The sequence below is a fragment of the Pleurodeles waltl genome, chromosome 12, assembly GCF_031143425.1.
Source record: "Pleurodeles waltl isolate 20211129_DDA chromosome 12, aPleWal1.hap1.20221129, whole genome shotgun sequence".
Lineage (NCBI taxonomy): Eukaryota > Metazoa > Chordata > Amphibia > Caudata > Salamandridae > Pleurodeles > Pleurodeles waltl.
Genome location: NC_090451.1, coordinates 538,180,276 through 538,207,898, shown reverse-complemented (window position 1 = coordinate 538,207,898; position 27,623 = coordinate 538,180,276). Strand labels below are relative to the sequence as shown.

The following is a 27,623-nucleotide window of genomic DNA, read 5'->3' as shown; positions in this document are numbered from 1 at the left end:
CTGACTGTAATAAAAATTGTCTATAAAGCGTGCTACTGGCTGGAGTACAGAGCTGTTGATGTGGTTAGATTAGCACAAGATGAAATGTGCCAATTGCTGAGAGAAAGTCTGAACAATATTGTTTATTCTGGCATAAGTAATAAGTGTGCTAATCGCTGTTAGCACTGAATGACACCAGTAGCTGGTGTTGTTGCACAAGAAATAAGTGTGCTAATTGCTGTTAGCACTCGGAGTCCCCAGAAGGTGCTCTATCTCAGCCCGGAAAATTGACTGTCCACAAGTAAACCAGCCAGGGCAATGGATGACACCAACAGGGAATGTACATTAAAGGATAAGCCCTGCACAGCTGGCTTTCAAATGGCAGAACCACAAATAGCAGACAGGTAAAAACCAGACACGCTGCAGAAGCTTCACAGCATGGCGATAATAATGTAATTACCTCAAGAGCACAGCTCCACACGAGTACTGTGGAACACAGTACACAAAGCCGCTGGGGAAACTGCCTTGAGCGATCGGCTTCACACGCTGACTCAGACAAGCATAACTTGAAATCACAGGTTAACTGCCAGCACAAACACCGCTCAGCAAATATACAGTTACCAACAGCGGGAAAAATCTTCTTAAAATCCGCCAACACTTGCTGTGCCTGCCACATCCACATCCACTTGATAATGTTGAAAATAGCCCCTTGGGCTCACAATAAAGAGCTGCAAGATCCTTGAAGAAACAGCTACAATTCTTTAATCATCCTCCAAGCTAAATATGTTGTGGATTCACACGGAGACTAAAGTTTCACTGTTAAACACTTCTTTCTTGTTTGTATGTATTAATGAATATAAAGCATACAAGTATAAAACACAGGAGAATAAAGCTGATCCCAATGACTCTCCAGTGTCATCTCCAGCATTACAGCCAGAAGTCTGGAACCCACACATATGATACCGCCTGTCACAAACACATTAGACAAGACTATACCACAGAATTTCTTTGGGATCTTGGTATACTGCAAGTTACAAAAGTCAATTCCTGATATAGGTAGCGCCTTCTTTTTACAGTGAAAACCAGTGTACAATCCCTAGCATCCAGAGTATTTGACTGATTGGATTTACTGTAGTATTGCCTCATATTAGAATAAAGCCTCAGGCTCTTACATTGCAGACTAGTATCACTGAGAGTGGAAACAGGGTTAGGTTTGCTGGCTAGCCACTAAAGTTCATAAGGATGCAAGAATATGTGCTATATTACAGTTAGTAACAGTATGTGAATTACTGGACACAGATGCGATCTCTCTCATCCACTTCCAAACAACTGTGTGACATCTGGCTATAACGGATAATGAAATAAGTAGCTCCTGATAACATCAGCAAGAACAGTAACTTATGCTTTGAGAAGAGAGAGAGATAGAGAGAAAGAGTGAGAAATTCTGTGAAACACCACATATTACTGGAAGGGCTGAGATGCAATTGCCCAGATATTTTTCCTGTGCTCAAACATTCTAAACTGGGACAATCACATAGCTTTATTTTTCTTGACATATCGTTTAAAACATTGACTAAAAATACATTAAAACAAACATTTTGGAAAAAAACATAAAAAGCCTTTCAGCACCAAAATATGTTCTTTTTAATATAGCATTTTCCTAGGGAAACTGAAGCATTAAAAACTGCTTTTGGCCCAAAAACATGCCATCTCTTCAGTTCATAACCCTGAATTTCAAAGCAATGAGACAAATACAACCTACAAAGATATAAAAACAAAGGGTATTCAATTACTACATATATTACCTATGGTACATATATAATGTCCCTCCTTTCTTACCATCAACTTCTTTAAAGTCCTTGAACTGACAGCTTTTTATGAAGGCCTAATGGCCGTTAAAACTGGGATGCTTCAAGTTTGGATACATGATTTCAACTAAATAATTCAGTAAAGAAAGGTCACCCAAAAATTATTTTAGGACCAACACTGAACTTTTTGGGCCAATTACTGTTTATCTCTGCTCATACTCTGAGGCAATATTGAGGTATGGGCGGAGTGACCAAAATACTCCGCCGGGCTATACGGAGTTCCGCAAGCGGTGGAGTGCGTTAGGTCACGCCATTCATGGCAATTGTTAACGCCAAGTGTTTGTCCCGCGCCGAAAAATCCATGGTAAAGTCACCACGCGCAAAGCAAGACGGCTCTGCTTCTTTTCTGCCACTCAAGTAGATATTCTACTCGAGCGGCACCTTTCTCAACACGAACGGAAGGTTTCTCAATGCGAGCACTAGCGACCATCAGCGACAGCCCACAGTAAGAAATCCCACTAGGAGGTGGTCTGAGTACGATTTTCCTTGCTTGCAAACTTGGCGTTGGAGGAAAAAAACAAAAAAAAACACCTCGGCAGAGCTCAGTTCACCGCCCTCCATTCGTTTTATTCCCATTGCTTAATAAACTTTTTACATTCCTGGAACTGTCCATAGACAATGTGACAACATTTAACAAATCATTTATTTTTTAGTACGGTTTGATATTAAAAAGATTTTCTTAATTCTCTAATGAAGTTAAAGTCAAAAGATGACAAATTTGCATCTAGTAAATTCTGCCCTGCAGTAGGAATTGTACTCAGTGGATTTTTGCTATAGTGACCTACAAAAGAGTGCCATGTTCCAGGCAAAGTTCAAGGGATCATGGTAACTCTGAGGACTGCAGGAGCGGTTGCAAGTATTTTACAGTCCAAATCAGCAAAACGGATCCTAGCATACATAACTAATAGTTCGGGGCTTTATAAAAGTATGGGTCCATATTTCCCTGCTAGCGCATTTAGAAACAGGCTAACTGGATAGCTACACATTTGGTGCTGCCTATTCCACAAGGTATTTCTGGTAAACAGACATGACCAGAATTTTTGTTTTGTACATATTTATTAGTAAATTATTCCTCTAGAAATAAGAAGAGAGGGGCATATGGGTATATCAAGCAACTAATCTGTTTCTTTGCCAGTTTTAGGGGGACAAAATTAGAAAGAGATACAGATATTGGAAGATCAACCACAAAAAGACAAAATACAAGTTTTTTCAGATCTTTATAGATGTTTGTCTTTCTGGACAAACAGCAATTGGTCAAGCTCTCAATTTGGGTCCCATCTTAGAATGCAATTTGAGTAATGGATAGTTAGCCCCAGTTTCAAAGTCTGTCCGATAGTTTCCCTCATTGACTAGTTTAAAGTCTGGCATGAAGTTCACAAAGCGCAAAAGAGAGTGCCATGACACTCTGTGAACCTACCAGCAACCTCCTGCAGGGGCAGACAGAGACCCACTGTGGAATGACCAACCCCAAAGTACACCAAAACAAGCTTAGGAAAAAAAGAAAAAAAAAAAAAACTTTGGTTTGGTATCTAGAAAGAGATATTAGCAGGAGTCATACTGGGTCACAGTGACTGAATTTTTAAAATATTGAATTAATTCTTGCTCCCAGCCACGTTTCAGGAATCACCTTGTTGACCACAGTACACTTAAAAGGGAACAGTTGAGCTATCCACCAATTCAGACTGAATCTAAGGCTACATCCCAAAATATTGTCAGGGCACGATACAATTAATAGAACTGCTGTTTTTTTCAATATTTTCTTTTGTGAATGGTGTAGGAAGAACTTCATCAATCACATAAGCTGAAGCAGGGCTGGAGAAGAGGAGTCTTATTAAGGTCCAGCTTTGTGATCCACTCAAACATTTAACGGGATAATATATACTGAAATATGACAAAAGGATTTTCCTGTTCTGTACAAATCACCAATATTTTCATTCAGCCTTGCATTTTAAAACCTCACACACTTTTTGCCTGAACAAAATAACGTTGTCTCCATGCAAGAAATATCTTCCCAACATTTATTTTCCATAATTTTTCCTAAAGACTTCCCGAATATTCTAAATCATAAACTTCAAAGTAGGGTATTGGTTACAAACCAGTGATGTTCTCTTTCAAGGCCCTTAGACACATTCATGTCTTAAATACAAAGCATCAAGAAATACACAAGTTACAACTTCTAAATCATTTAATTGGACATAATCAAAATTGTACATTGTAAATGGGAATTCTAACAGATAAATTAGTAGTTGAGTTACAAACATGATATAACTAAAAAACATAGAAAATAAATCACTTTATGGGACTACAATAGGACCCAAAGGTTACTAGAGATGTCAAGTGCAAGGCATTGTATTTGTTTACGGTGATCAATGTTAGCCTGTGGAACTTGGCTCAGATTGAAGGGAACTTCTGAAGCGCGTGTCTTGCTTGAGCCATAGTCTTGTAAAAAGATCTGAAAGATGGATAAGGGACAAAGATGCAGGGCTCTGGACGTAGTTCCAGGCCGGAGGTACCACCAATGGGTGGAATAAACAAGTCATCCATAAAAATAAATGAGAGCTGTAATAAAAAGCTGTCACCCCAAAATTATAAAACCCAAACACACCACCAAAATAAGTAGGACCCCACCAAAGAGGCAATGGTGCTCCAGATTGTGATTTGCTGGTAACCTTTGAATCTATACACTGTTGTCTGGTAATGGTCAATGTTCAAAGGTCTTAAGTCACTGGAATTCAATTTCAATCTCAAACTTGGGTGTTTGGACAGGCAAGGAAAACTAGTGAGCCATCACTCTTGAGTTTCTCTGCAGGCTGCCTCTCAGTTCTCTATTGTAAAAAAAAAAAAAAAAAAAAAAATGTTGTGGACAATACCAATACTTACAGTGGCTTTGTGTTGGGTCATTGTTTATTATTAGTTGGCTTTCTTGCCAATCACATCTGCCTGATTCTTTTTCAATGGGTTTCCTTCCTCTTCTTGGAGCAACACATCTTTATCGTCCTTCTGTTTAGGTAAGTTTTATCGTTCCACTGGTCACATTCTGAGAGCTACATGTTTCTTTTTACTTTGAGCACTCCATAGGTTTCAGATGGCCCAGCAGCAGAAATTTGCTAATGTGCACACTTCCTATTTATATTTTTAATATAACGCTCAAATATGGGTGTCCGACCTTTATGGAACAGTAAATTAAAAGGGAAATTAAAGTAAGTAAATCTTTATTTGTTTCACATAATCAAAACATTGACAAAATAAATAAAACATAAAAAATAATAAAACGGATACTTAAATCCAGGGGCTGCTCCTCCATTAGGATCTATAATTAGGACATGGGGGTGCTGGTCGACAGTCTACTAACAGGCATACAGTTAAAAGGGCTTTAATCGTAATGCAGGGGGCAACAAGGCCATGTGTTTTTGAATACTAATGCCTCATGAACAAGAGGGCAAACACAACACTTTCATTTCAAGAAAATAAAAAAATCTTCCCAATTGTGGTAAGATTCTGATTGCTGGAATCAGTGGGGACTCCTTTGCACATTACCTGGTTTGAACTGGTACAAAATTGAGGATGGAACACAGCTTTCCCAGACAGTGTATGTTCAGTGCCTGCATTCCTGGAACAGAATGGAAAAGCCCCAAACACAAGAAGTGTGGAATTCTATGAGAAACTTTTGGCAGGGGGTCATTCCTACGCATTTTTTGGTTGATGACAGAGTTAGCAGATTCTGTTGTTGACAGAGCAACAGTTTCTAGGCCGGCCCTGCCCTTTCATCTTTTCCTGACTGCTACTTCAGGAAGGCAGATGATAGCTAGGTTCAGAGTCTTTACACTTCAGTGTGCCCACGTTTTGGATGCTTCTACCTGGAGCACACATAGGCCCTCATTACGAACACAGTGGTATTTACAGCTGTGTTCATGCTGGCGGGCACTTCACTGACCGCCGGCCCCCCTCGGGCCCCGCCGGCTGCATAAAGAACATTCTGCTGGGCTGGCAGGCGCAAACGTTGTTTCTGCACACCGGCCCAGCAGAATGCATGGCCAGGACATTGCTGTCAATGCTTCTGTGCAGCGGGTGCAGCTGCACCCATCACACAGATCACTGCCCGTAAATCTGAACCACCGGGGATCATAATGACCCCCATAATCTTTAACTGATGTGCAAAAAGTCTCTTTCCGCATTACAACCAAAAAAAGAAATTTGAAAGGAAACCAAACCAAAAAGGTTCCTGGACTTTCAACAGTGGATCAAGATCCTGTCTTCAAAAGGGGTCCAAAGGTAGAACCCACACAATCCTACTTTAGTCCACTTCAAGGTTCTTCTTGACCAAGGAAGGGAGTATTCCACAAAGTGCTCAAAGAGCTGCTGTCTGCCTGATAGTCAGTTTCTCTGAGGTGAGGTGACATCACCTGATGTTTGTGCAACTTTGTGGAGAAGCTGTGGGTCTGCTTAGCACCTATAAGGCTGCCAGCCTGACTGCTCAGAGAGAAAAGGAAAATGCCCGAACCTGCAGAAGAGACTCTCCAGGAGGAGAAGCCCAGCCATATCCTTGTGTGTGGACTATCCAGAATAACCAACTTACGCTAGCAGAGTTGCCGGCACAAACCTGAACAGTGAAGGGTTTGAGTGTTCTCTGTGTGTGCGAGATGTGGCAAACCCTAAACATCTGCATGTTATCTAGCATTGCTGCAGTGGCCCACAGGACCTTTTCTGCACTGACCAATGTGCTGTGCGAACTACAAAACAAACACCACCACTGTAACAGGAGAATGCACGCCATCAGCCTAAAGGCCACAACTACCGAAGGGGTGTAACAGCTGCTGCCAAGATCCGAGAGTCACAGCCATCATTGCAACTCTGAGCCGGATGACATGAGGCCCTGGCTGTGTGACCACAAAGCGCACAACACAACAACCTCCGTGCCCATCCAAGTCTCACAGATGGGTAGCACAATTCCATGTTGAATGACTGAGAGACTGTGTCATGAACTAAATAGACCTGAATGTTAGTAGTAGTAACTACTGTAATTGTGAACAATTTTGAAAGATAAAAACTGAACTGATATACAGGTTACTAAACTTAGTAATGCTATTATAAGCCAAATAGTGCACTGGCAACTTGTGCCAATTATAGCTCTTGAGCTTTCCTCTGCTGCTAGACCACAGCGGTAGTGTGATAACTGTAGCAATTGTACTAGACCACTATGGTTGGTGGAGGAACTGGCTACAGCCCTGTTGTTCTATGGAATCCTGTAGCTGGACCTCCATCAAAATGTGTAATGTTTCATTTTGCAGTGAAATTCAAGTATTTCTCTTTCACTAAGATAAGCATTAGCCTGGACCGTACTACATTATGCCTTTTGTTTTCAGTCTCCCCTCCCACCTGCCCCCCCACCCCATCTCTGTAAGAGTGCTTGACTGCTTGTCTGCACTATTGAGAGGCAAGTGCATAAAGGATGTATTTAGCCCCATTTGCAGAGCTATTGTAGATTGTACACCAGGGGCAAATGACCCCAGGCGCCATGGCTGTGACCTCTGCCCTCCTGCATGCCCTGTGGTGGCCTAAATAGGGTATGAGGTGTTCTCGAAACAAATGGAAATGACTGAAATGGCTGAAAACCCACTTTCTAAGGTTCAGCTGGGAGAAATGGCTTCATAAAAAGGATAGAACAACAGTAGATAAGATGGCCAAGGTATGTTGCATTAATATAGAACCTTCTCTGATGCTTTACCTGATGCAGGGCGCTTGTAATAGTCGGGGAAGAGAGTAGGGTCTGGAGGAATTGGGCCGGTGATCCTGGAGGCGCCCTCAGACATCTCTCCCACCTGTTGGGTGCACCTGGTGAATGTAAAGAGTTTTAACATATTAGTAGGCTTGGGAAACAAAAGGGTGACACTCTGGTTGGCCAGATACTTCAAACTGTATCTAGTTCTGAAACTATTTGTCCACAATTATCCACTGAAAGACATACGCAGCACTTTACAGAAATAAAACATCTATGCTCTTAATAGAAATACTAACAAAATACTCATAAGCAAGGTCTAACTTTAACCACTGGGCCAAAGTTAAAAAAAAAAAAAAAAAAAAAATGCATAAGATAGAGGCACACCTATGTAATACTTGATCTACAGTGTATTAATAATCCAGACCTGGTTACCATTCGATTGTAAATTCATCTTAGATGACATAGCACCAGCAAAAATTTTAAATGTTAAACAAGATGTGCTAGAAATGGAAGAGGGGTGTGGTAATCCACCACAAATCAGTTCAAATTAAAAAGATATACAGTGAATATTTCCCGAGCAACAACACTATGTGCCTAATTACAAGTCTGGCTGTCACTAGGTCACCAGACTCGCAGTCTGGACAGCCACTGCTGTGGCGGTCCAACTGCTACATTACGACACTGGTGGTCCGACCTCCAAGGTACCGCTACCTCCGCAAGGATCACTGATCCCAACAGGCTGACAGCGGGTGCAAGTTGCAATCAGCCAGGGTGGTTCTGCATGAAAAGGCTGGTGGAGAACAGGTGCAGGGGTCCCACTGGCCAGCACCCTCATAAAGCGCATGGTCTGCTGTGCAGAGAGTACGCATTATGAGGGTGCTGGCGCCCCCTGTGGGTGGCAGCATTGCCGTCGGCTCGATTATGGGCCAGTAACAATGCTGCCGCCAATTTCCCACTGGGTTGACAGGTGAAACCTTGGTTTCCACCTGTCAGCCCGGCAGGAAAGTCATAATAGGTAAAGCGGGGAGGTCACCACTACAGTGGCGGCCACCCTGTTGGAAGTTTGACAGAAGGGTGTTCTTGTTCGCCAAACTCATAATTAGGCCCTATGTGTTGAAGCCTTGAAAGCAAAAACAGTGCCCTCCGTGGCTGCATCCTCAATTATCAATCCCTTCAAATCTACCTAGAATTCTTCAGCCGCCTTAAGGAACTGATCACTCTTCTGAGGGGGTCATAGTGGGCAACTTCAATTTATGGGCAGAATACACCAAAAAAGAAGAGAGCACCAAACCTCTCAATATGTTAGACTTTAAACAGTTAGTATGTTCACCTACACACAAAGCTGGCGCCATGCTTGACATAAAATTTGAATCTCTTAAAATTGGTCAAAAATTATGACACATTGTAGCTGTCATGGACAGACCACATTTTAATGGTCTTTTATATTAAAAGATGTTAAAAAACAATCTTTAAAAAAGGCGTGAAGTAGCAAGTCACCCACTCAAACTGGAAACAAGTGACCCCCCGCTCCTCCACTAGATTTCTAACCGCATTTTACCAAGCTTCATAACCATGCTAAAACATACATCCCATAGAGCCAGATATTATGCTACAAGAATTTAATCCTACTCTAACTGTTACCCTGATGGATAACAAAATGATAAAAACTAAATATCTATCCCCTACCTTGCATACTGCAACTCTAAAAGAAAAGGAAGACAAACTTAGATTGCTGAAAAAAAGCATTGCATAGAACCCACAATAATTATTAAGAAACCAATTATACAAAACAGATGAGAAAATACAACTAGATTGTGAGAAAGGCCAAAAGAACACGTTACTCCACATTATTTTTGAATACGACAAACTGAATAGGAAATGTTTAAAACAATAGAAATGCGCCAAAATCCCCATGCTTGCAGTTCTGGCATTATTCTACTACAGGAACATGTGCTCTTATTCTCCACCTTCCGCTACAATAAGGATAGAAAAATAAGGGAAGATCTTAAAAGCCATTTGAATATGCCAGAAAAAAGGAGACAGTAACAGGACAGCTGAGTTTAATAATATCGCTTACTTGCAATCGTTCTCCACTATCACTGAAGACTGTCTTAGGATAATAACGGTAGCACACTCTTGGGATCCCCATTAGATGCTTGCCTTGATGGCAAAATTAAGAATTTTAGCCATCCAATTAATTCTCATGTCACCCATGTAACTGGTGCATAGATGGAGTCAGGTAAAGTCCTTTTAGAGTTTAAAAAGGCAATTAGAAGCCTATATATATATATATATATATTTTTTTTTAAAGTCTGGATCCAGAGGTTCCAGACAACTTTCAGCTAATATTGCCACCACCCTACATTTCCAACTTATTTTTTAAATGAAATTTGATTTATTGTTTTCCCAATGGTAATTTTGCATTCCAAATATTTATTGTAATGATTTTAACTAATCAATTCATTAAAAGTTATTCTTTTACTCCCTGCTTATCGAATATTCTCAAGAAATTAGTAACTACATACCTGCAAGCTTTTGCCAAGGAAAATTGCATTCAGGCAAATGACCAGGCAAGTTTTAGAACAGGCTGTGGAACTGAACCAGTAATCTATTACGCATCAGACAACCTGAGGATGCTTCTGGGAAGAATTAGATCCGGTGCAGCAAAACACCTAGACCTCTCCACCGCTTTCGATAAAGTCAATCATAAGATCCTGCTATAATAACTAATTAAGTCTCAAATCAAAAGTGTTAACTTTAAATGAATAGACTCTTAACAACACAGAGAACACAGCAAGTTCAGTTAAGAAGTGTCATATCCTCATCTACCAGGCTACACTATGGCATTCCTCAGGAGTCTTCCCCCTCTCCATTGCTTTTTCAAATCTGTCTTGAACTTTTGGCTGTGCTGCTTAATCAGTTCAAGGTGACCACCTATTTATATGTTGATGATACCAAAATAATTAAATATGAATGATGATTCCCACAACCTCTACAAATCAATCTGGAAACAATCTATTTTTTGAGGAACAATTTTCTAAAATGAAATCCATCCAAGGAAGAGATTTTACAGGCATTCGCAAAGTGAACCTGTGGGATGGTTCGCTGTGGTCTCCCTCTGTGGGAGACTTCCCAGTCTTCTCGCTTAATCCTGAATAAGGAGAAACAAATACCCAATACCACCCAAATGTTATCCTATCAGGCCCTTTCCAACATTTAGACACAGGTTAATGGTAGCCAATGCCTTAGTACAATTCTGTGTGAACTACGGCCTAACTTGCCTTCCAAAAAATCCATCACTTACTGGCAAAGGATACAAACCTATCTAATTGGAGTGTCAGTAATCTAAAAATATTTGATTTGGTTTCTGATAATCTAACCTTGCTACAATGGCTCCCAGTAGAGAAGCGGATTTGCTTCAAGGCACCTTGCATAATGCACAAACTCTAAGACAGAAGTGGCTTGTTTCTTGCAAAACAATTAAAATACAAGGCTCCATTAGGAATCTTTGATCTGTCTGTAATGCCACTTTCAAGGTTCACCATACTAAATACACAAAATAGGGTGCGAAAGTCTTTTGCATTCAAGGCACACGTGTATGGAACTGTACCCTTCTGGAAAGTCATCTTCTCCCCTATGTAAATTTCATTTTCTCTCCCCCTTGCTAAATTTTAACAAAGCTGTGAAAGCAAGTGTGTTTCCCAAGCAGTTCTGCATTCCCTTCTGCCTCTAAGTTTTCATAGCGAGTGCTAAAAGTCTTCTCGAGTGTATGTCTGTGCTTAACTAGTATCCTTAAAAATATGACTTCAGTAGCCATATTTTCCCTTTTCAATGCATATTCAAGGCCATCTCAGATCCTCAAAAAAGAAAGGTTATTTTTAACCTTTTGTACATTTTCATAAAGCATCACTCCGTTGGCAAACCAAGTGTTAATGTGCTTCACATTAAATAACATGAGAGCTGGGCTGGTTGGGGCTGAGGGATGTGGAGAGTGGCTGGGAGCTACACTCAAGGTAGCGTAATGCAGTCAAGTAGGAATGAAATGACTTTGTTTTGAAAAGTGCCTTTACTCCTAAACGTTGCCTTGCCTCCTGAAGTCATACAAGGCGGCAAGCGATATGAGAGTCGTTGGAGATAGAGACTTGAAGGAGATGCAGGTTAGCTTAAGCTGAACACTGGCTTGAAGTGCAAATCTTCCGTAATCAGCTGAAGCCCGGGACATATCCCACATGATCTGTGGGTAGGCATGCTTGGGACCTCCCTCCGGTACATACTGATGTTGTTGCAATAGGCGAGCAATGAGCAGCGAAGAGCACAAGGGGGCTTGCAGCGAGGAGGATGCCTTGAGGAGGACATAGGATTCCCATGACATGTGGAGCCGAAGCAGGTGCTCTTTCCTGAAATACGGCTGCTGTTGTGATTAGCTGCCTGCAATGTAGAAACTAATTAGGTGGTTGTGACCGCCGTAGCCTAAGAGAAGCAAGTTTGGCACAGGCACAATGAACATTATCGTGTGAGGCTGCCAGGTTTCTTACCATCCGGTTTCTTACCATACCATTTGCTCTGTTTTTACTCATTTACTGCTACGCCCGTGGTTGAGGATCACTGGGTATGGCTTTTGCGCACACGACGTCCAATGCGCAGCTAGTTTGGTCGTATAAAGGGGGGGGGGAAACATTGCTGCACGTAAAGTCAAACTAGTTGGCAATCTCCTCAAGATGGTGACGGCTAAAACTATTACCGTTTGGGTTAGCAGCACAAATCTCAGCAGAATGTGGTTCAGCGGCTCCCTGGGCAGAAACGTGCCGAAGTTTTATAGGGGAAAATTTGTCAAGGGGGACAAGACAATGGCCAGGTAGCAGGTCCCTCCCCTCACTAACCCTCCCTGATTCATATATCATTGACAACCACAACAGTAGGAGAGAATGTTTTTGCCCCTGATGGTAGGCAAGACTATCCTTTGTTTTTGAAAGCCACTAATGCCAGGCGTTCAATAAAAGCCACTCCCTCTCTCACTGAAGCTAATGTGGCTGAAGAAGAGGGCTGTGGCTCAGCCCAAATGCAAGTGCCTCAATCAGCAATTGACTTAGTAGTAAAAAGCTTGGTTCAGGAACCACCTAATCAGGCAACAAACCATGGCCAATTAATAGGAGGTCAATTAAAAGGCGATCTGGGAGCAGAGGGGAGTAAGATGCCAGGCCAACAGACAAGCCAGTTGGCAAGAGAGAAAGGGGGTGACCAGAATATAGCAGTAATCATCAAGATATGTTGCGGTTCATGGAGGACTCCAGCAGATTTGACAATTAATGTGAGCACACCGGGTTCCTTCCCAAAAGCAGCTAAATGTGATATTCACCCTTACTAATATCGTCAATTTTGCTGACTACAGACCGGCACCAGAGAAGTTGCTAGGGAAGGTAGGGGGTACTGTGGGCGATTCCTCCTCGAACTGTGAGCGGGCACTTTTATGGTTTCTGGGTATAATAATAGGCTCTTTAGGGGACCACAGTGCAGGGAGTCGAGATTTTCCTGTCCAGACGATTAGACAGGAAAGTAAATGAAGTTATTAGAGCTAAGGAGGGACGATGGATCCTGTTGAAAGTCCGGATTCAGGGGCTATTCTTAATCTCCTTAACTACTATGGTCCAGTTCAGTAGATCATGACACTCCTCTAAAGGCAATTTTTCCCTTAGTAATGGGTGTGGCATGCCCGATAGTTTTTTGGGGGGGAGGGGGGCGATTTTAATTTTAATCAGGATCTTAAATTGGATACCTCAAATACATTTAAAAGACAGCTGAAATCAAAAACAGATAAAGTGATGGCCGCAATCAAAAATAGTCTAAATTTAGAGGTCCCATGGCAATTTGCTTGCTTCTCTAGCCAGTATAATATGGCCTTATGGTTAGACTATTTTTTAATTTCTAAATCAGTCAAATGAGAAGACACCAGTATTTGGGATAATGCATTCTCTGACCATTCGGTGTTTGGGGTCATTATGGTGATTGAGGGCATTCAAACTCCTAGGGTAGGCTGGTGGTTTGATAAGGCACTCCTGATTAATCCGAAATAGGTGGCCAGCATGCTTAAATATATTTAAGACGTTTTTCTTTTTTTTAGATCAATCAGGGCATGGCCTCCACAATCTCAGTATGGGAATTGTTTAAAGCTACATTTGGAGGACAGGTTATCGCCTATAAGTCGGCCCAGAGGCAGACACACACACACACAAACCATTAAGTCAGACGGGGACAGGAGTGCAGAAGCAGGCCTCGAATAATTGTAAAAATAATAATAGACCTGCAGGTCGAGTAGCTTGAATAACCTACTCAACCTAACAGTAATATACTTGACCAGGAAACAGGCCTCAAATTGTGTGATCCTAGGCAAATATTCTATTTTACAGTCACCTTTTTCCTTCATTCTCACAGATGAGCATATGAGTGCATCTTTAAGTATGTGAGTTAAGCATTTCTGCTGTAAAAAAATCCTTTTTTGTTTGATTAAATACACTAAACGCTTGCTCTGTGTCTAATAAATCTAGCCCACATATAGGGTACACATGATCCATGCATGACTTGCCTCTTAGTTTACTAATAGCTTTGCCATCAGGGCAGGAGTGTTTCTCAGTTTATGTTTAAACACTCACTTTTAATAAATATATTACTAAAGCATGATGTTGTAGTGCACTGTCATTTACAGACAATACATTTCCAAAAATCTTCCCACTAACTTACAGCTTTACTGATAAAACTATATAGTGTATTATCAATAACCTGTGAAAATTGGGTTTCAGAAAACATTTATCTTTTGCACATCACCAGGTAAAATGTTCTGACTTTTTTCATCCTATTAAAATATTGTTTCATCACACAGAAGTACAAACAAATGGTCTTTCACAGCTACTGAAATGTATTTTGAAATGTCTGTAAAGTTGACTTAGTTATATAAATTGTGCATTAGGAAAAACCTGATACCAAAACACTTTCATTTCACACAGGTCAGACAGTTCACCTTACGAAATCCTGGAACTCTACAGTCACAAGGAAACGTATTTTGCATTGCAAGAAAACAAACTGACTTTTGACCTCTGTCTCTCAACACAGTGCAAATGTGACAGGAATAAGACTTGAAGGCATCTTAGACCCTATAAATCACTCCGGGCAGCCAGAATGAATTTCCTATCTCGCTGGTTTGCATATTAAACACCCAAGGTAATTCTATCAGCAAAACATGCTCTAGGTGTCTTCAAGATGGAAAAGGAGATCAGGCGCATAGGAGTGTCCCACTCTGGTGCATGGGGTATTTTCAAAATGAAGTCAAGGTATCCGTATGACGTTGCATGCAGAATTAAAACTGGCGCTGTTTGCTGGTATCGAGTCAAACATAAGGTCTGGGTAAACGCATCAAAAACTTTGTTACAGCTTTAGTAGCAGTCGGAAGATCATTGATTTTACAACATTGCATGCTACTTTAAAACCAACTATTCGGGCGTAGTTTGTGCAGCTACAACGGACTAGGCGTAAGGGTAGCTTGAAGAGATACGAGAGTACTTGGGCCCCTTTGGATGTGATAATTTAGTAATCATGAGTAGCGTTATGTATTGCCCATATAAGCCTAAAGGTCACTGTAGTTTCTGGTTTAATGTAGTGGTTAATGGTCCAGATATGCTGATATTGTTTGACACTTTAAGCACTCATTTGTACTGGATTAAAAGAATTAGTTTTTAGACTATGCATACTGTAAGGCACAAAATACAGTAGGAACTTATGCACTTTAGCAGTTAGGTAGCAAGCACTGTAGCACATGGCATTTTTGAGTTTCTATATTGTTTGGCACTTAAAGCACATATTCATATTGCTTTGTAACAAGCAATCAAAAATTAGTTTATAACTTACAATACAAGAAAAAAAATGTCTACACTGATCATGCACGTCGATACTTTCCAGCTTGGAGCCATTGCACTCTAATTTGCTGCAAATTTCGAACAGAAATAGGTTTGCGAAGAGTTGGTATTCTATAAAAGATTTATAGTATAATTTTTTATATGCTTGGTTTAATGAAAAAAAAAGATAAAAGTAATATAGGTGGCTTACATACCAGCAATTACCAAATACAAAACTAAAAACACAAAGTGAAAGACAGTAAAATCGATTTTTCTAGTGTTAAAGATTGAAGTGTGTAAGGGAAAACGGCAGACTGATTTGTTTACCAAGTCAGTGCCCAAAACAATTTACTACATATCACACGCTTTCTCACAGAGTATTCAATAAAATATCTGCTGTGCAGCCAGTTGGTGAAAATTAAACGGACTGTATCAGATTCAGATAAATATAGTCATCATAAGCAAAACATTTTGATGGAATTTAAAGAAAGAGGATATGAACTAGATATTGAGTAGTTCACAAAGAAGAGTGAGTTTATTAAACAAAAACATACTGTTGGTTAAAAAAAAGTAAAGTGAAAAGCCAGTATTCAACAGCTAATATTCAATGCAAAGCAATTTGTTTAAAAAAACCTAGAGAAAATATCAAAGACTAATTTATACACATCTATAGCTACATTAACATTTTCCACATACTCCATGAACTGCATTTGAAAGGAGCGTGAGAATCAAAAGGTAAAATTATGAATAATCAACGGTGGTCCTACAAATTCCTGTAACTAAACTGAAAGGAACATATCTGACAGTTCTTGTCCATATACCCAGAATGAGGTTATGGCCCTGCATGCAGGCCTTTTCTCTGCCCTGAAAGAGTTATTCTTTAGAACTATCAGGGAGAATAAACACCCGGGAGTAGGACCGCACCATAGGTGGTTTGGTAAGGTATGCAGAGAGGCCAAGAGCAGTCTCATAAAAGCAATAAAACTAAAAGATAGAGCCAAGATAACTTATGCAAGACGTGAGTATGCATCTACACTTAAGACTAGCAAATATCACTGGGAAGAGATATCCGTGCAGGATTGATTCAGAGATGTGGAATTCCCATCGCCCGATGCCCGGGACAACTTGTTTGTGGTCAAGGGCAACAAGTTTTTATGTTTGTTTTGTCCTTGGGACAAGTAGGCCCAACCCCCTGCAGCACAAACCCTTTGGCTGCCTGTTTACAAAGCATGGAACTCTCTGCAGTTGAGGTAATGTGTTTCCAAAAGATAATGCTGTTCGAACTTGTATTTATGGTTCATTATTTGAAAGTCTTCATTATTAGAGTGAGTGCTGTAAATAAATGTTTTAAGGTCACACTTCACTACTGACGTTGGTTCCAGTACAAAAAAAAATACGTGTACATACATGTTTGAAAAGTTTAGGCTAAGAGGCTAAGTATAATGCTCCCAGAATGCTCTCTGATTATATGCAAATGAAGTGTCATTTAGTAAAATGTGTTGATGCATGCTAGTATTTCCCAAAAATATTTCTAATGGAAAATCAGTGTAACCATTTTCAACACGATTATAGGAAGCATGAAAATAAACAAACACTGACAAAGCCAACTGATCTGACATATTTTTATAAGTCTTTTAGTTTCATCAATGCATGTCTTGTTTTGACATGGCTTTTGTAACACTTTATTGTTGTGGGAGCTACCAGGCCCTCAACATTGTAACAAACACTGGCAAAACCCCCCCAAAAAGTTTTTGAACTCTAAAAGCACACGTTGCCACCAGCGGCATAACAAAGGCCCGCAGCCGCCCTCCAGGGGGCCCCTTCAGCACATCACCTGCCCTGAGTGAGTCTGGAGAGGGGGCTCCATGTTCTTTGCAAAGGGGCACCCTCCAGTTTCGTTTATGTCACTGATTGCCACTGTAGTTCCTGACACTGAACAAAACTACTTTGTGTGGCAATATGCTCCTTGTGGAAGAGCAGAATGCGATCACTCACAGTAAAGCCAGCCGAAAGAGAGAGAAATAGAAGTTTAATAAAAACAAAATGTCTTTGTTCACACCAGACCTAATTAGGGACCAAGACCCACATGTAGGTAGCTTTTTGCATGTCGCAAACAGCGACTTTCGCTGTTTGCGACATGCAAAAAGCACATTGCGATGCACAAACCCAGTTTTGCGATTCAGTAACCTGGTTACCGAATCACAAAACGGGTTTGTGACTCGCAATTAGTAAGGGGTGTTCCCTTCCTAATTGCGACTCGCAGTGCAATGTAGGATTGTTTTGTGACCGCGGGCGCAAACCAATCGCAGTTTGCACCCATTTCAAATGGGTGCTAACACTTTCACAAAAGGGAAGGGATCCCCATGGGACCCCTTCCCCATTGTGAATGTCACTGTAAACATTTTTTCAGAGCAGGCAGTGGTCCTGCGGACCACTGCCTGCTCTGAAAAAATGAAACGAAAACGTTTCATTTTTGTTATGCATCTTGTTTTCCTTTAAGGAAAACAGGCTGCATTACAAAAAAAAACTGCTTTATTGAAAAGCAGTCACAGACATGATGGTCTGCTGTCTCCAGCAGGCCACCATTCGCGAGGGGGTCGCAAATTGCGACCCACCTCATGATTATTCATGAGGTGGGCATTTGCGAAGCCCTTGCGAATCACAGATGGTGTCAAGGACACCATCCTACATTTGGATTTGCGACTCGCAATTTGCAGGTCACAAATCTGAACCTACCTACATGTGGCCCCAAATTTTTAAAGAAAGTCACAAAAGTGCACCCATGGTATATGTTGTACCCCTGTAAAATATTTGTGAACTGTATTTTAGCATGGGTAAATACGATGTGTAGATTTGCTCATGTGAAAATCTATTGAGCATTTGCAAGTTCATTTTCCCTCCAGCCACTTTCTTCCCAACTCTGGAAGAAGTTCTAATTCTGCTATTGTCCGGAGTAAATGTCTAACCTTTCTTATTATGGGAAAATATTCGAGAGAAGCTGGTAAAAATCTTTAAAACATGCAGGTTAGTAGGCTTGCAGACTCAAAGGCATTCCAGCCCTGGAACTATAGCTTACTGTTTCCTCCAGCCCCAGTATGCAGATCTGCAGAAAGGTGGCAAAATAAGGAAATTGCTACAGTAGGAATTGAAACTGCAAGTATTCAAACCCTACTATGGTAGTAGCCCTGGCATAATCAGAGAGGCTATTAATTGCTGCCATAATTTGTCGCCACACTACATGGCACCAAAGGGACAAGTAGATCTTTTTACAGGACAAGTAGATTTGAGAAGCAACCTGTCCCCCGGACAAGTAGATATTTTAATAAATTCCACACCCCTGTGATTACTGTCTGCTAAGGACAGAAACTCTAAACGTTTTTGAACCTTGGTGGCCAGAAATGGACGAAATGAGAATTTTAGACCTGACTGCCATATTCCCCCCGAAAATTGGATTAGCCCTTTTACTGAGTTGTATAGCTATGAGCCTGTTTTTCCTATTGTTAATGAACCAACAAATGTGCTTCCTGCTGCAGTTAGTTTTACACCCCTTACTCTAAAGGAAACCAAGATTGCTGTTAGGGCCCAGAAATCAGGAAAGGCACCTGGGTTGGATGGTATTCCCACGGATATGTTTAAATCAGATCTTGATTATTGGGGTCCTTATGTCAATAGGGTGTCAAACGCTGCTTTTGCAAGTGGCATTTACCCCCGGAGCTGGAAGGGAGCAATTATTGTACCCATTCGTAAAAAAGGGGGAGAGTGGTGTCCCATGAAATTATAGACCAATCAGTCTTCTAGATAACCTACAAAAAAAAAAGTCTGCTACCAAGGTATTGAGTAGGCTTAAGGAATAGAAAACCAAGCACTCAGCCATTTTACAGGTGGGCTTTAGGCAGAGAATAGGCACAGTTGACCGAGTATGTCGCTTTCTTATGATCAAATGGAAGATGATGGACCTGGATGTATGGAAACTTTTTGTCGCTTTTGTAGATCTTAAGCCTGCTTTTGATTTGGTCCCACATTGTAAACTGTGGGAGGTTATGAGCAGAGTTTGAGTTCCCGGACTTCTATTAAATTTGATTAAAGACTTGTGCTCCAAGAGTTATGCCCGAATTCGATGGGGGACAAAAGGGGAATTAACGAGTGAGATCCCAATACGCTGAGCGGTGAGACAGGGGTGTGTGCTGGCCCCTACACTCTTCCTATTGTTCATCAATGCTTGCATTCCTTACTTATTGGACTTTGTTAGTGACGCACCCAAAATAGGTGGGGCGAGGACCCAGTGTTTATTGTTTGCAGATGATACTCAGCTACTATCCCAAACTGCTTCTGGACTTGCTAATTTGCTTGAGAAGTTCCCTGGTTTTTGTAAAAACCATGGATCGGAAATTAACACTTCCAAAATCATGTACATGGTATTTGGTGACACAAAACAAAGTGAGGAAACAGATATTTCTGGATGGGGAAGCTTTAGAAAGAGTGACTGACTTAGACTATTTAGGAATCAGACTGGAGGACTCACATAAATGGCAGGCTCACTTATTGAAGTATCTTATGAGCCTAAAACAAAAGTCTGGGGGTACTTTGAGATATGCTGCTAGATCCCCCAGGTTTGCCATCTCTCCTGCGATGGAAATATATAAAGCCCAAGCTTGATTATATGGTGCAGAGCTATGGGGACATTGTAATTTGAAGGACCTAGAAAGAGCTGAAAATGTTTTCATCAAAGCTTTATTAGAAGTACATGCAAGTTCCCCCACATTGCCCATTCGGATGGATATAAATGTACACTCCATTTAACATACAGCTGCCCTAAGGCCTTTAACATATTGGATTAGGATCTGGCCTTTGGACATTTTTAGCCCATATAGAGCGTGGCTATGTGTCCTGATGAGTACGCATGCTACAAAAAAAGTTAGGTGGTGTAATTATGTTGAAAACACTTTTATTAAACTTGGGTTAGGAGCCTATTGGACAGACCCTTCTCATCTCCCAAAAAGGCTATGCAGCTTGTAAAGGATGCGTACTGGTTAAATGTATAAGTTGAAAAGTTAGCAGAGGTGCCTTCGTTTAGTATGACAAATAGCTTTGTATCACTCAAATGCCACTATGAATATGAGCATTATATGAATTTTATTTCATCTCTTTTAGCATGTGCACTTTATATTAGATTTAGATTAGGATCGCTACCACTACGCACTTTCACTTGCAGATGGATTAAACCTGAAAATCATTCTAACTTATGCCCAATGGGATGTGGAGTTGTCGAATGTATGGCCAATGTCTTATTTCATTGCCCTGCATATTCCAAGCAGAGAGTAGGTTGGATTATACCACTTTGCAGATCCATGGGTTTTAGGAATCGGCTATTAGCCCTTAGGATATGCAAAACAAACCCTCATGGGACTGTGGCATGTACATTGGCAGGGTTTTTGGAGGCCATTTGGCATACTAGATGTAAATCTATGGAGTGTATTTTATAGTGCATTGTACTGAAGTTGTTTTGAGTGTGGAGCTGTAGTTTGATGGTAAATAATTTATAGATAATTCATGAATACTAGTTTAAAAACGAGAATAGGAGTTGTTTTGTCCTCCTGAAGTCATGCTTTTAATATTGGGTTACAATTTTAAATTTATTCATATTATATTTTATTCTTTTTTTTTTTTAATTCAGATTCCGAATGTGGCACATTTGTTACCTGGGCATATGACATTATTAGCTAGAGGATATTATATTACCCTTTTTTATACTTATCAAAGTGTGTTGTAAATGTGCTTTTATGTATTTTTTCTTTTTTACCGAAATAAAGCTAACTTGAACGGAACATTCCATTTGGGATGTATACACTTTAATAGTATAATAATAAAAAGCTATCATGTGGTGCTCAATTTTACAGTTATACAATCAAATGCTGTTCTGGCTTATTGTAAATTGGTAAGACTGAATGGAAAAAAACTCAGAATTTCAGAGCACAAATACAATATCTGACAATGGAAGAAAAATCTTCAGTCGCTAATCAATTTTGAGAATTTAGGCACAGTGAGATAAACCTGTTTTCAAGTGACCAATGTTCGGGATAAAAAAAAAGCTCATTTCAATAGAAGCAGAGACTTTATGAGAAAATAAAAATTACTGGACGAGTTTATTACAATAAAGCAACCCAATGAGATTTAATGAAAAATGGGATTTGAACTGTTTTGCTTTCACATTCTTTGAAGTCTATTTTCCAGTTTATGACATGCTCAATGAAATGTATTATGAAACTGTTATTGATTTATGTAGAACAGAAAGGAAAAAAGGTTGCCATCTTTGAAGAATTATGGTTACATCAGTTCCAAAATGAGCGGGGAATTAGATGTGTGCAACTGTCCTGAGAATTACATCAGACTCTACTAGAGGAGCTGCCAGTAAATTGATTCTATGTTTTACCTTTGAGCTAAGAACTCAAGACTTCAGACAAACTGCCTGCTACCCGATTTACAAAACTATTTATAATTTACATTTCTAATTAATCTGGTGATTTTAATTGCAAGTGACCACATTTTACTCCGAAAGAAGAGTTTGGAAATCCCGAAATGCACTGATGCCATGAAGGATTATTTTCATCGAGACCGATTTAAACCTCATGAAGTTAAATTTGTGACATACACAAAACTTTTGATACTTAATACATACGGAAATAAAAATCAGAAGACTTTTGCACATTTATATGTAAAGGCTTCGTGTTTCTTAAAATAACAGCAAATGCTTTAATAATAAAATTAAAACCCTTTACCAAAATTTGAATAAATCCACTTTAGTGAAAAAAATACAGGACAGACCCTTTGGATATCTGATAGTCCCATATCTTTGCCACATAAAATTCCATACAGAAGTGCTGAGAATTCTGAACAGATGAGTGTAGGGAGCACCTGGCAGCACATTCAATAACTTATTTTCACCAGTTCATTATATTCATACGTTTTATTGAATCATTTCATATACAAGGCACAAGTGTGTACATAACAATTATTGTCTTTCCAAAGTACAACTGTCTCTCACATGGTAACAGCTAATAATTGCTTTGCAGTAATGACATCGCTTCTTCATTGCTATAATACACAATTAATTTTCTTCCTTCTGCACTTTGTATCATTTCTAGTGTACTTTTTGTATAAGCCCATCTGTGATTGTTGTAACCTTTAAGAAATCTTTCTTAGATCAACTGCCTGCATAAATAACGCCAAAGTATGCAAGGAATACACACTATCTCACAATACACAATCAACAGCTTGCTTATTACACTGCATGAGACAGAAATCCACCTCGTAGACATCCACTCAATTTACTCAGTACGTCACATTTCAGAAAGCCACTTTATCTTTGTGCCATAGGTTCCATCATGTCAGACAGTTAATGCAATAAGAGAAGTCATTTTAAGCAGTTATTCTGAAATATTATATATAGGGCGATAGGAGAAAACAGTATAATATTTTGAAATACTGTGTCAAGGATACAAAAGGTCCTTAAATTGTTGGATGAATGATATGATGTTACTGTGAAAAGACTCAATAGTGAACAACTTGTAGCAAAACATTTTTATGGGTCTGTATATGGGGTAAATTGTTTTTATTTATTTACAGAGGTTTGAATTTGAAATGATTCACTAAAAACATATGAAAATAATAAAATAGCTGAAAGAAATTATTGTATGTCCTCCTAGGTGCTTCCCTTCCCCATCTGTTGTAAGTTAGTGAGTTTGTGAGACAGAATAGTTACTGGCTTAGGGGTTGAGAAGAGCAGGGCCTGTGAATTCAGTTAACCCTATGAACTGAGTGTAATACCTAACAGCTGTGTAAGGAAGGGCACAATGACGAGATTTGTTTTGGAAAAATCCCCAGATGCCATAAAACAAAAAAGAGGCATCAACCCCCGATACTTTCATCTACATCATAAAACATTTAAATCATCAAGTTCCAAAGAGCAGACTTGTGGTATGGCTTTTCGATTAACTACAGACATGGCTAGTGGCTGAAAAAAGCTTGAAAAATACTTGGTCGCTTTATAGCACCTCCCCACCCAATCTTAACCAAAATGTAATTCTAGGAAAGATCTGAATATCAATGGAATAAATAGAAATGAACTTAAGTATAAAAAAATATTTAATATAGATGGGCAGCATTAATCTTGGGAAAACAAGTATCAAATTCAGTAGGAAAACAATGGTGTGTCAAAAAAACCATACAATAAGTATTCACATGATTAAGTACAAGTGCAAAGATAAAAATACATATTGTATTGCCAAACTAGAAGGGCTAGAAGGTAAAATTTTGCAACCCCCCATTTTATTGATACTTTTCAAATTCCAAAATATCTACGGAGAATAAATATACACAAATGAATATAAAATTTGAACTCTTCCCAATAGTCAGTGCTTGGCTAGAAAATTTGGCATGGATCTGGCACACCTAGTAGGTCGGCTATACTTCTTGATAAAACAGCACACGAAGTTAAAAAAAAAAAAAGTACCAGACTAGAGGTATCATGAGAATCACCAATTTCAATACAGTGGCTATGATTAGGCCACAGATGTGAATTCCGCACCATCTTTCCAAACTACTGTACAGCACAACAGTATGCAGAGAACCAGAAACCCCAGGTAAAAATTACCTTCATATTAAATTATAAGTGACTATGTGGTAGAAAAAAAAATCATATCACCAGTTTGCAAAACATTTGCATCCAGACCAACAACGCAAACAAAGATTCACCTTCTACACAAGATATGTTCGACCTCAGTAAGAATGTGGTTGACCAAACCCCTAAGCAACAGTTCTGGCTGTTTATGAACTAATGAAGGGAGGTAAACAACAGAAATTTGGTTGGGAGCAAGTTCACATTTTAGGGAGAGAAAGAGCGATTCGTGATATACATTTTCGTGCACATGGGGATTTCTACTTAATGCGACGATTACCTCCTCACACCTTCTTTTCATTCTGAAATGACCCGCTTTGTACCTTGAGGTGCTCAGATGTAACGCTTTACATGGTAGTCGGGCGATATTAGAGGTGCTAGGGCACTATCCGGAACTTGGCATTTTGCTTATAGATCTAAGTTTTATTTATCTGCATTTTATACTAGCAAAAGCATAACACAAGTTTCTTGATAAGCCTGTGGTTAGCTACGCACCCCACTCCTCTGGATCAGACTCACTGAAGTAGGGGGAACGGATCTAAATTTAAAAAGGCACTGTAATAGTGGATTTTACCTATGAATCTCAAACTCACATCTTTCTTTCAGTAGTGAGAGCAGGTATCAAATCAGAGTTGCTTGTATTCGAGGTTGCTTTGCCTTGCCCCCTCGCTACACTTCGCATTATGCTGTGTCGTAAAACGCCATATCAAGCTTATGTCCTGCTCGCACTTTTGTACCTTTCGTCTCAAACGTAGCTACGTTTTTCAACTTACTCCTCTGGTTTAACACACTCAAGACACCATATCCACAAATAAAAATATGAACAATGTGCAAATGTTTAAAATGGCAACAGAACTCAGCAACCAGCATAGCTCAGAACGACTCTAGCTGACAAACCAGCCTCAGCTCACAGAACGGGTGGGTACATGGCCAAGCTGGGAGTATTGCACAGCCACAGCATAGCCCCAAGAATCAGAATAGTCCATGCACGATCTCTGCATCCCCAGCACCCGGTTACTGCACAGCTCAAAAAGCCAGAAGAACACATTTGTGATTTCTACTAGGAAAACAGTGCACCATAACTCCCAGCTTTGAGTATGAAGAAAGCCCCGGCCGAGCACTGCACAAACCCAGCAAAGCCCCTTCCACTGCATAGCCATAAACACAACAGATCAAACCATGTATCCCATCGGACAATACTGCCGCCTGCACACACCTTCTCCCGCCGACGCTTTTCAGCTGATCTTACAGGCCGTTACAGGTCACTCGCCACTATCGCTTAGCAACAGTCACTTCCTGTTCCAGGAACGAGACTTCCGCTTCCGGTAGAACCGGCTTCTGGGAGATGAAGTTTTCTATGTCTATTATGCATTAAGGCAGGTATTAGATCAGCACGTTACCAAGAACTAAGGTGACAGTGTGTTTTTGTCACTTGTCTCTGTTCTCTACTATCGCATGTGGTAGTACTAGGCGTAGAGTTATACAGACAAATAAGCGTGTATTTACTCAACCAGGTGGGTAAACGTGCACATTTCGAAACACGGAATCTCTGCATCATATTTTGAACATAATGATGTGCTTTTTGTTCATTTCAGAAGCATTCGTCTACAAAACGTTACAAATGGAATTTAACACGTGTCATATTTAATGTAAATAGGTTTTAGAGGTGGGTGAGCCAACGCAATAACAGAGAGTGCCCAGCCAAAGCCTAACCAAGGATCAAAAATGTTCTAGCTTGCGTGACACATTTTTTAAATTCTATTAAGGACAGGGATGTGAGGATTATGCTTTCTCTTTACTGATAACACACAGCAGCCAATAGTAAAGAATAAAAAACAAAACTACATTTCCCAGAGTCTCACAGCCTCGTTATGACTCCCCCCACCCTAATTAGGGCCAGCCATACACTATATATATATCTCAGTCACTATAGTCCATCCTCTTTCTTTGCACATCTATGCCAAGGATAACTGAATAACAAACAAATTGCGAGGAACACTGAAATTTCGAACCAAACCACCCATGTCAAAAAGAAAGATCTTTCTGGAGTCATTCTGAAGTCATCTGATTACTCTAGCTGAGCTACTCCTGTAGTTATATGCTGGAATCATCCAAAACTACCCTGAAGTATGTGTATAGGGTGAAATATTTTAATGAGATGACTCTAGAGTCATCAGAGAAACTACTCTAGGATGATAATTTGATTATTTAAATTGAAAGTGTGTGATGAGCTTTAACCATTTAAGGAATACTAATTAACAACTTCAGGATCAGTGTAAATTACTTCAGGATGATCACATGACAACTTCATGATGAGCATAGATTACTCCAAGATGATTTCGGGACAATTTGAGAATGAATGGGAAATACTTTAGGATGATTCCATGACAACTGCACAAGAATTTCACCAAAGAATATTGATTGGCAGAGAATTGACATGATAGCTCAGGAAGCAAAGGAGTCAATACATGCGTATTATGAGATTGTTGCAGGCGTTCATAAATTACAGTGGTACAGAAACAATTGAGGCGAAAAACATGCTCCATTTTGTGTTCAGATTTGGGGAAGGATTGAGACCTGAAATTATCCAGATGATTAAGAATCATTTGATTTGTTGGCAAGCAAAGCCAATTGATGAGATGCTGCAGTATGCGAAATACTGTAGTGATTGTAAGAAGTTGGCTCTGTATATACTATCTCAAAGTAAGAGATAGTGTGCACAGAGTGCAAGGGTTCCCCTTAGAGGTAAGATAGTGGCAAAATTAGATAATTCTAATGCTCTATTTTGTGGTAGTGTGGTCGAGCAGTAGGCTTATCAAAGGGTAGTATTAAGCTTTTTTTGTACACTCACAGGCAATAAATGAGGAACACACACTCAAAGACTTAACTCCAGGCCAATAGTTTTTATATAGAAAAATATATTTTCTTAATTTATTTTAGAACCATAAGTTTGGAAGTAAACACATAAAATGCAAGGTATTCCACATAGGTAAGTAAGGAACTTTGAATTAGAACAGTAACATACACAGTTTTAGTTAAAATGGCAATACGCTATTTTAAAAGTGGGCACAGTGCAAAAATCAGCAGTTCCTGGGGGAGGTAAGTATTGGTTAGTTTTTCAGGGAAGTAAGGCACTTACAAGTTCAAGTTCCTGGGCATAGACAGCCCACCGTTGGGGGTTCAAGGCAACCCCAAAGTCACCACACCACCAACACAGGTCCGGTCAGGTGCAGAGGTCAAAGGAGGGCCCAAAACACATAGGCACGTATGAAGAACAGGGGTGCTCCGGTTCCAGTTTGCTGACAGGTATTTACCTGCGTCTTCGGAGGGCAGACCAGGGGGGTTTTGTAGAGCACTGGGGGGACACAAGTAGGCACACAAAACACACCCTCAGAAGCACAGGGGCAGCCGGGTACAGTGTGCAAAGCAGGCATCAGGTTTTGAATAGGAATAAATGGAGGGACCCGGGGGTCACTCTAGCGGAGCAAGCAGGGCACAGG

General features: G+C 40.1%; 1 protein-coding gene across 3 annotated transcripts in view; it reads right to left on the bottom strand.

Moving 5' to 3' along the window:
* The window catches only part of ENKD1 (enkurin domain containing 1), a 127,692-nt gene extending 102,270 nt beyond the window's left edge, over positions 1 to 25,422 (bottom strand). The window contains exons 1-2 of one of the 3 annotated variants that reach the window (XM_069217562.1): positions 25,340 to 25,422; positions 7,573 to 7,679 (exon numbers count right to left, since the gene is read on the bottom strand). In XM_069217562.1, the coding sequence (XP_069073663.1) occupies positions 7,573 to 7,657 (85 nt within the window). In that variant the 5' untranslated portion in view covers positions 7,658 to 7,679; positions 25,340 to 25,422. The other 2 variants (XM_069217564.1, XM_069217563.1) reach the window with 2 other exon arrangements.
* Positions 25,423 to 27,623: the final 2,201 nt, after the last annotated feature.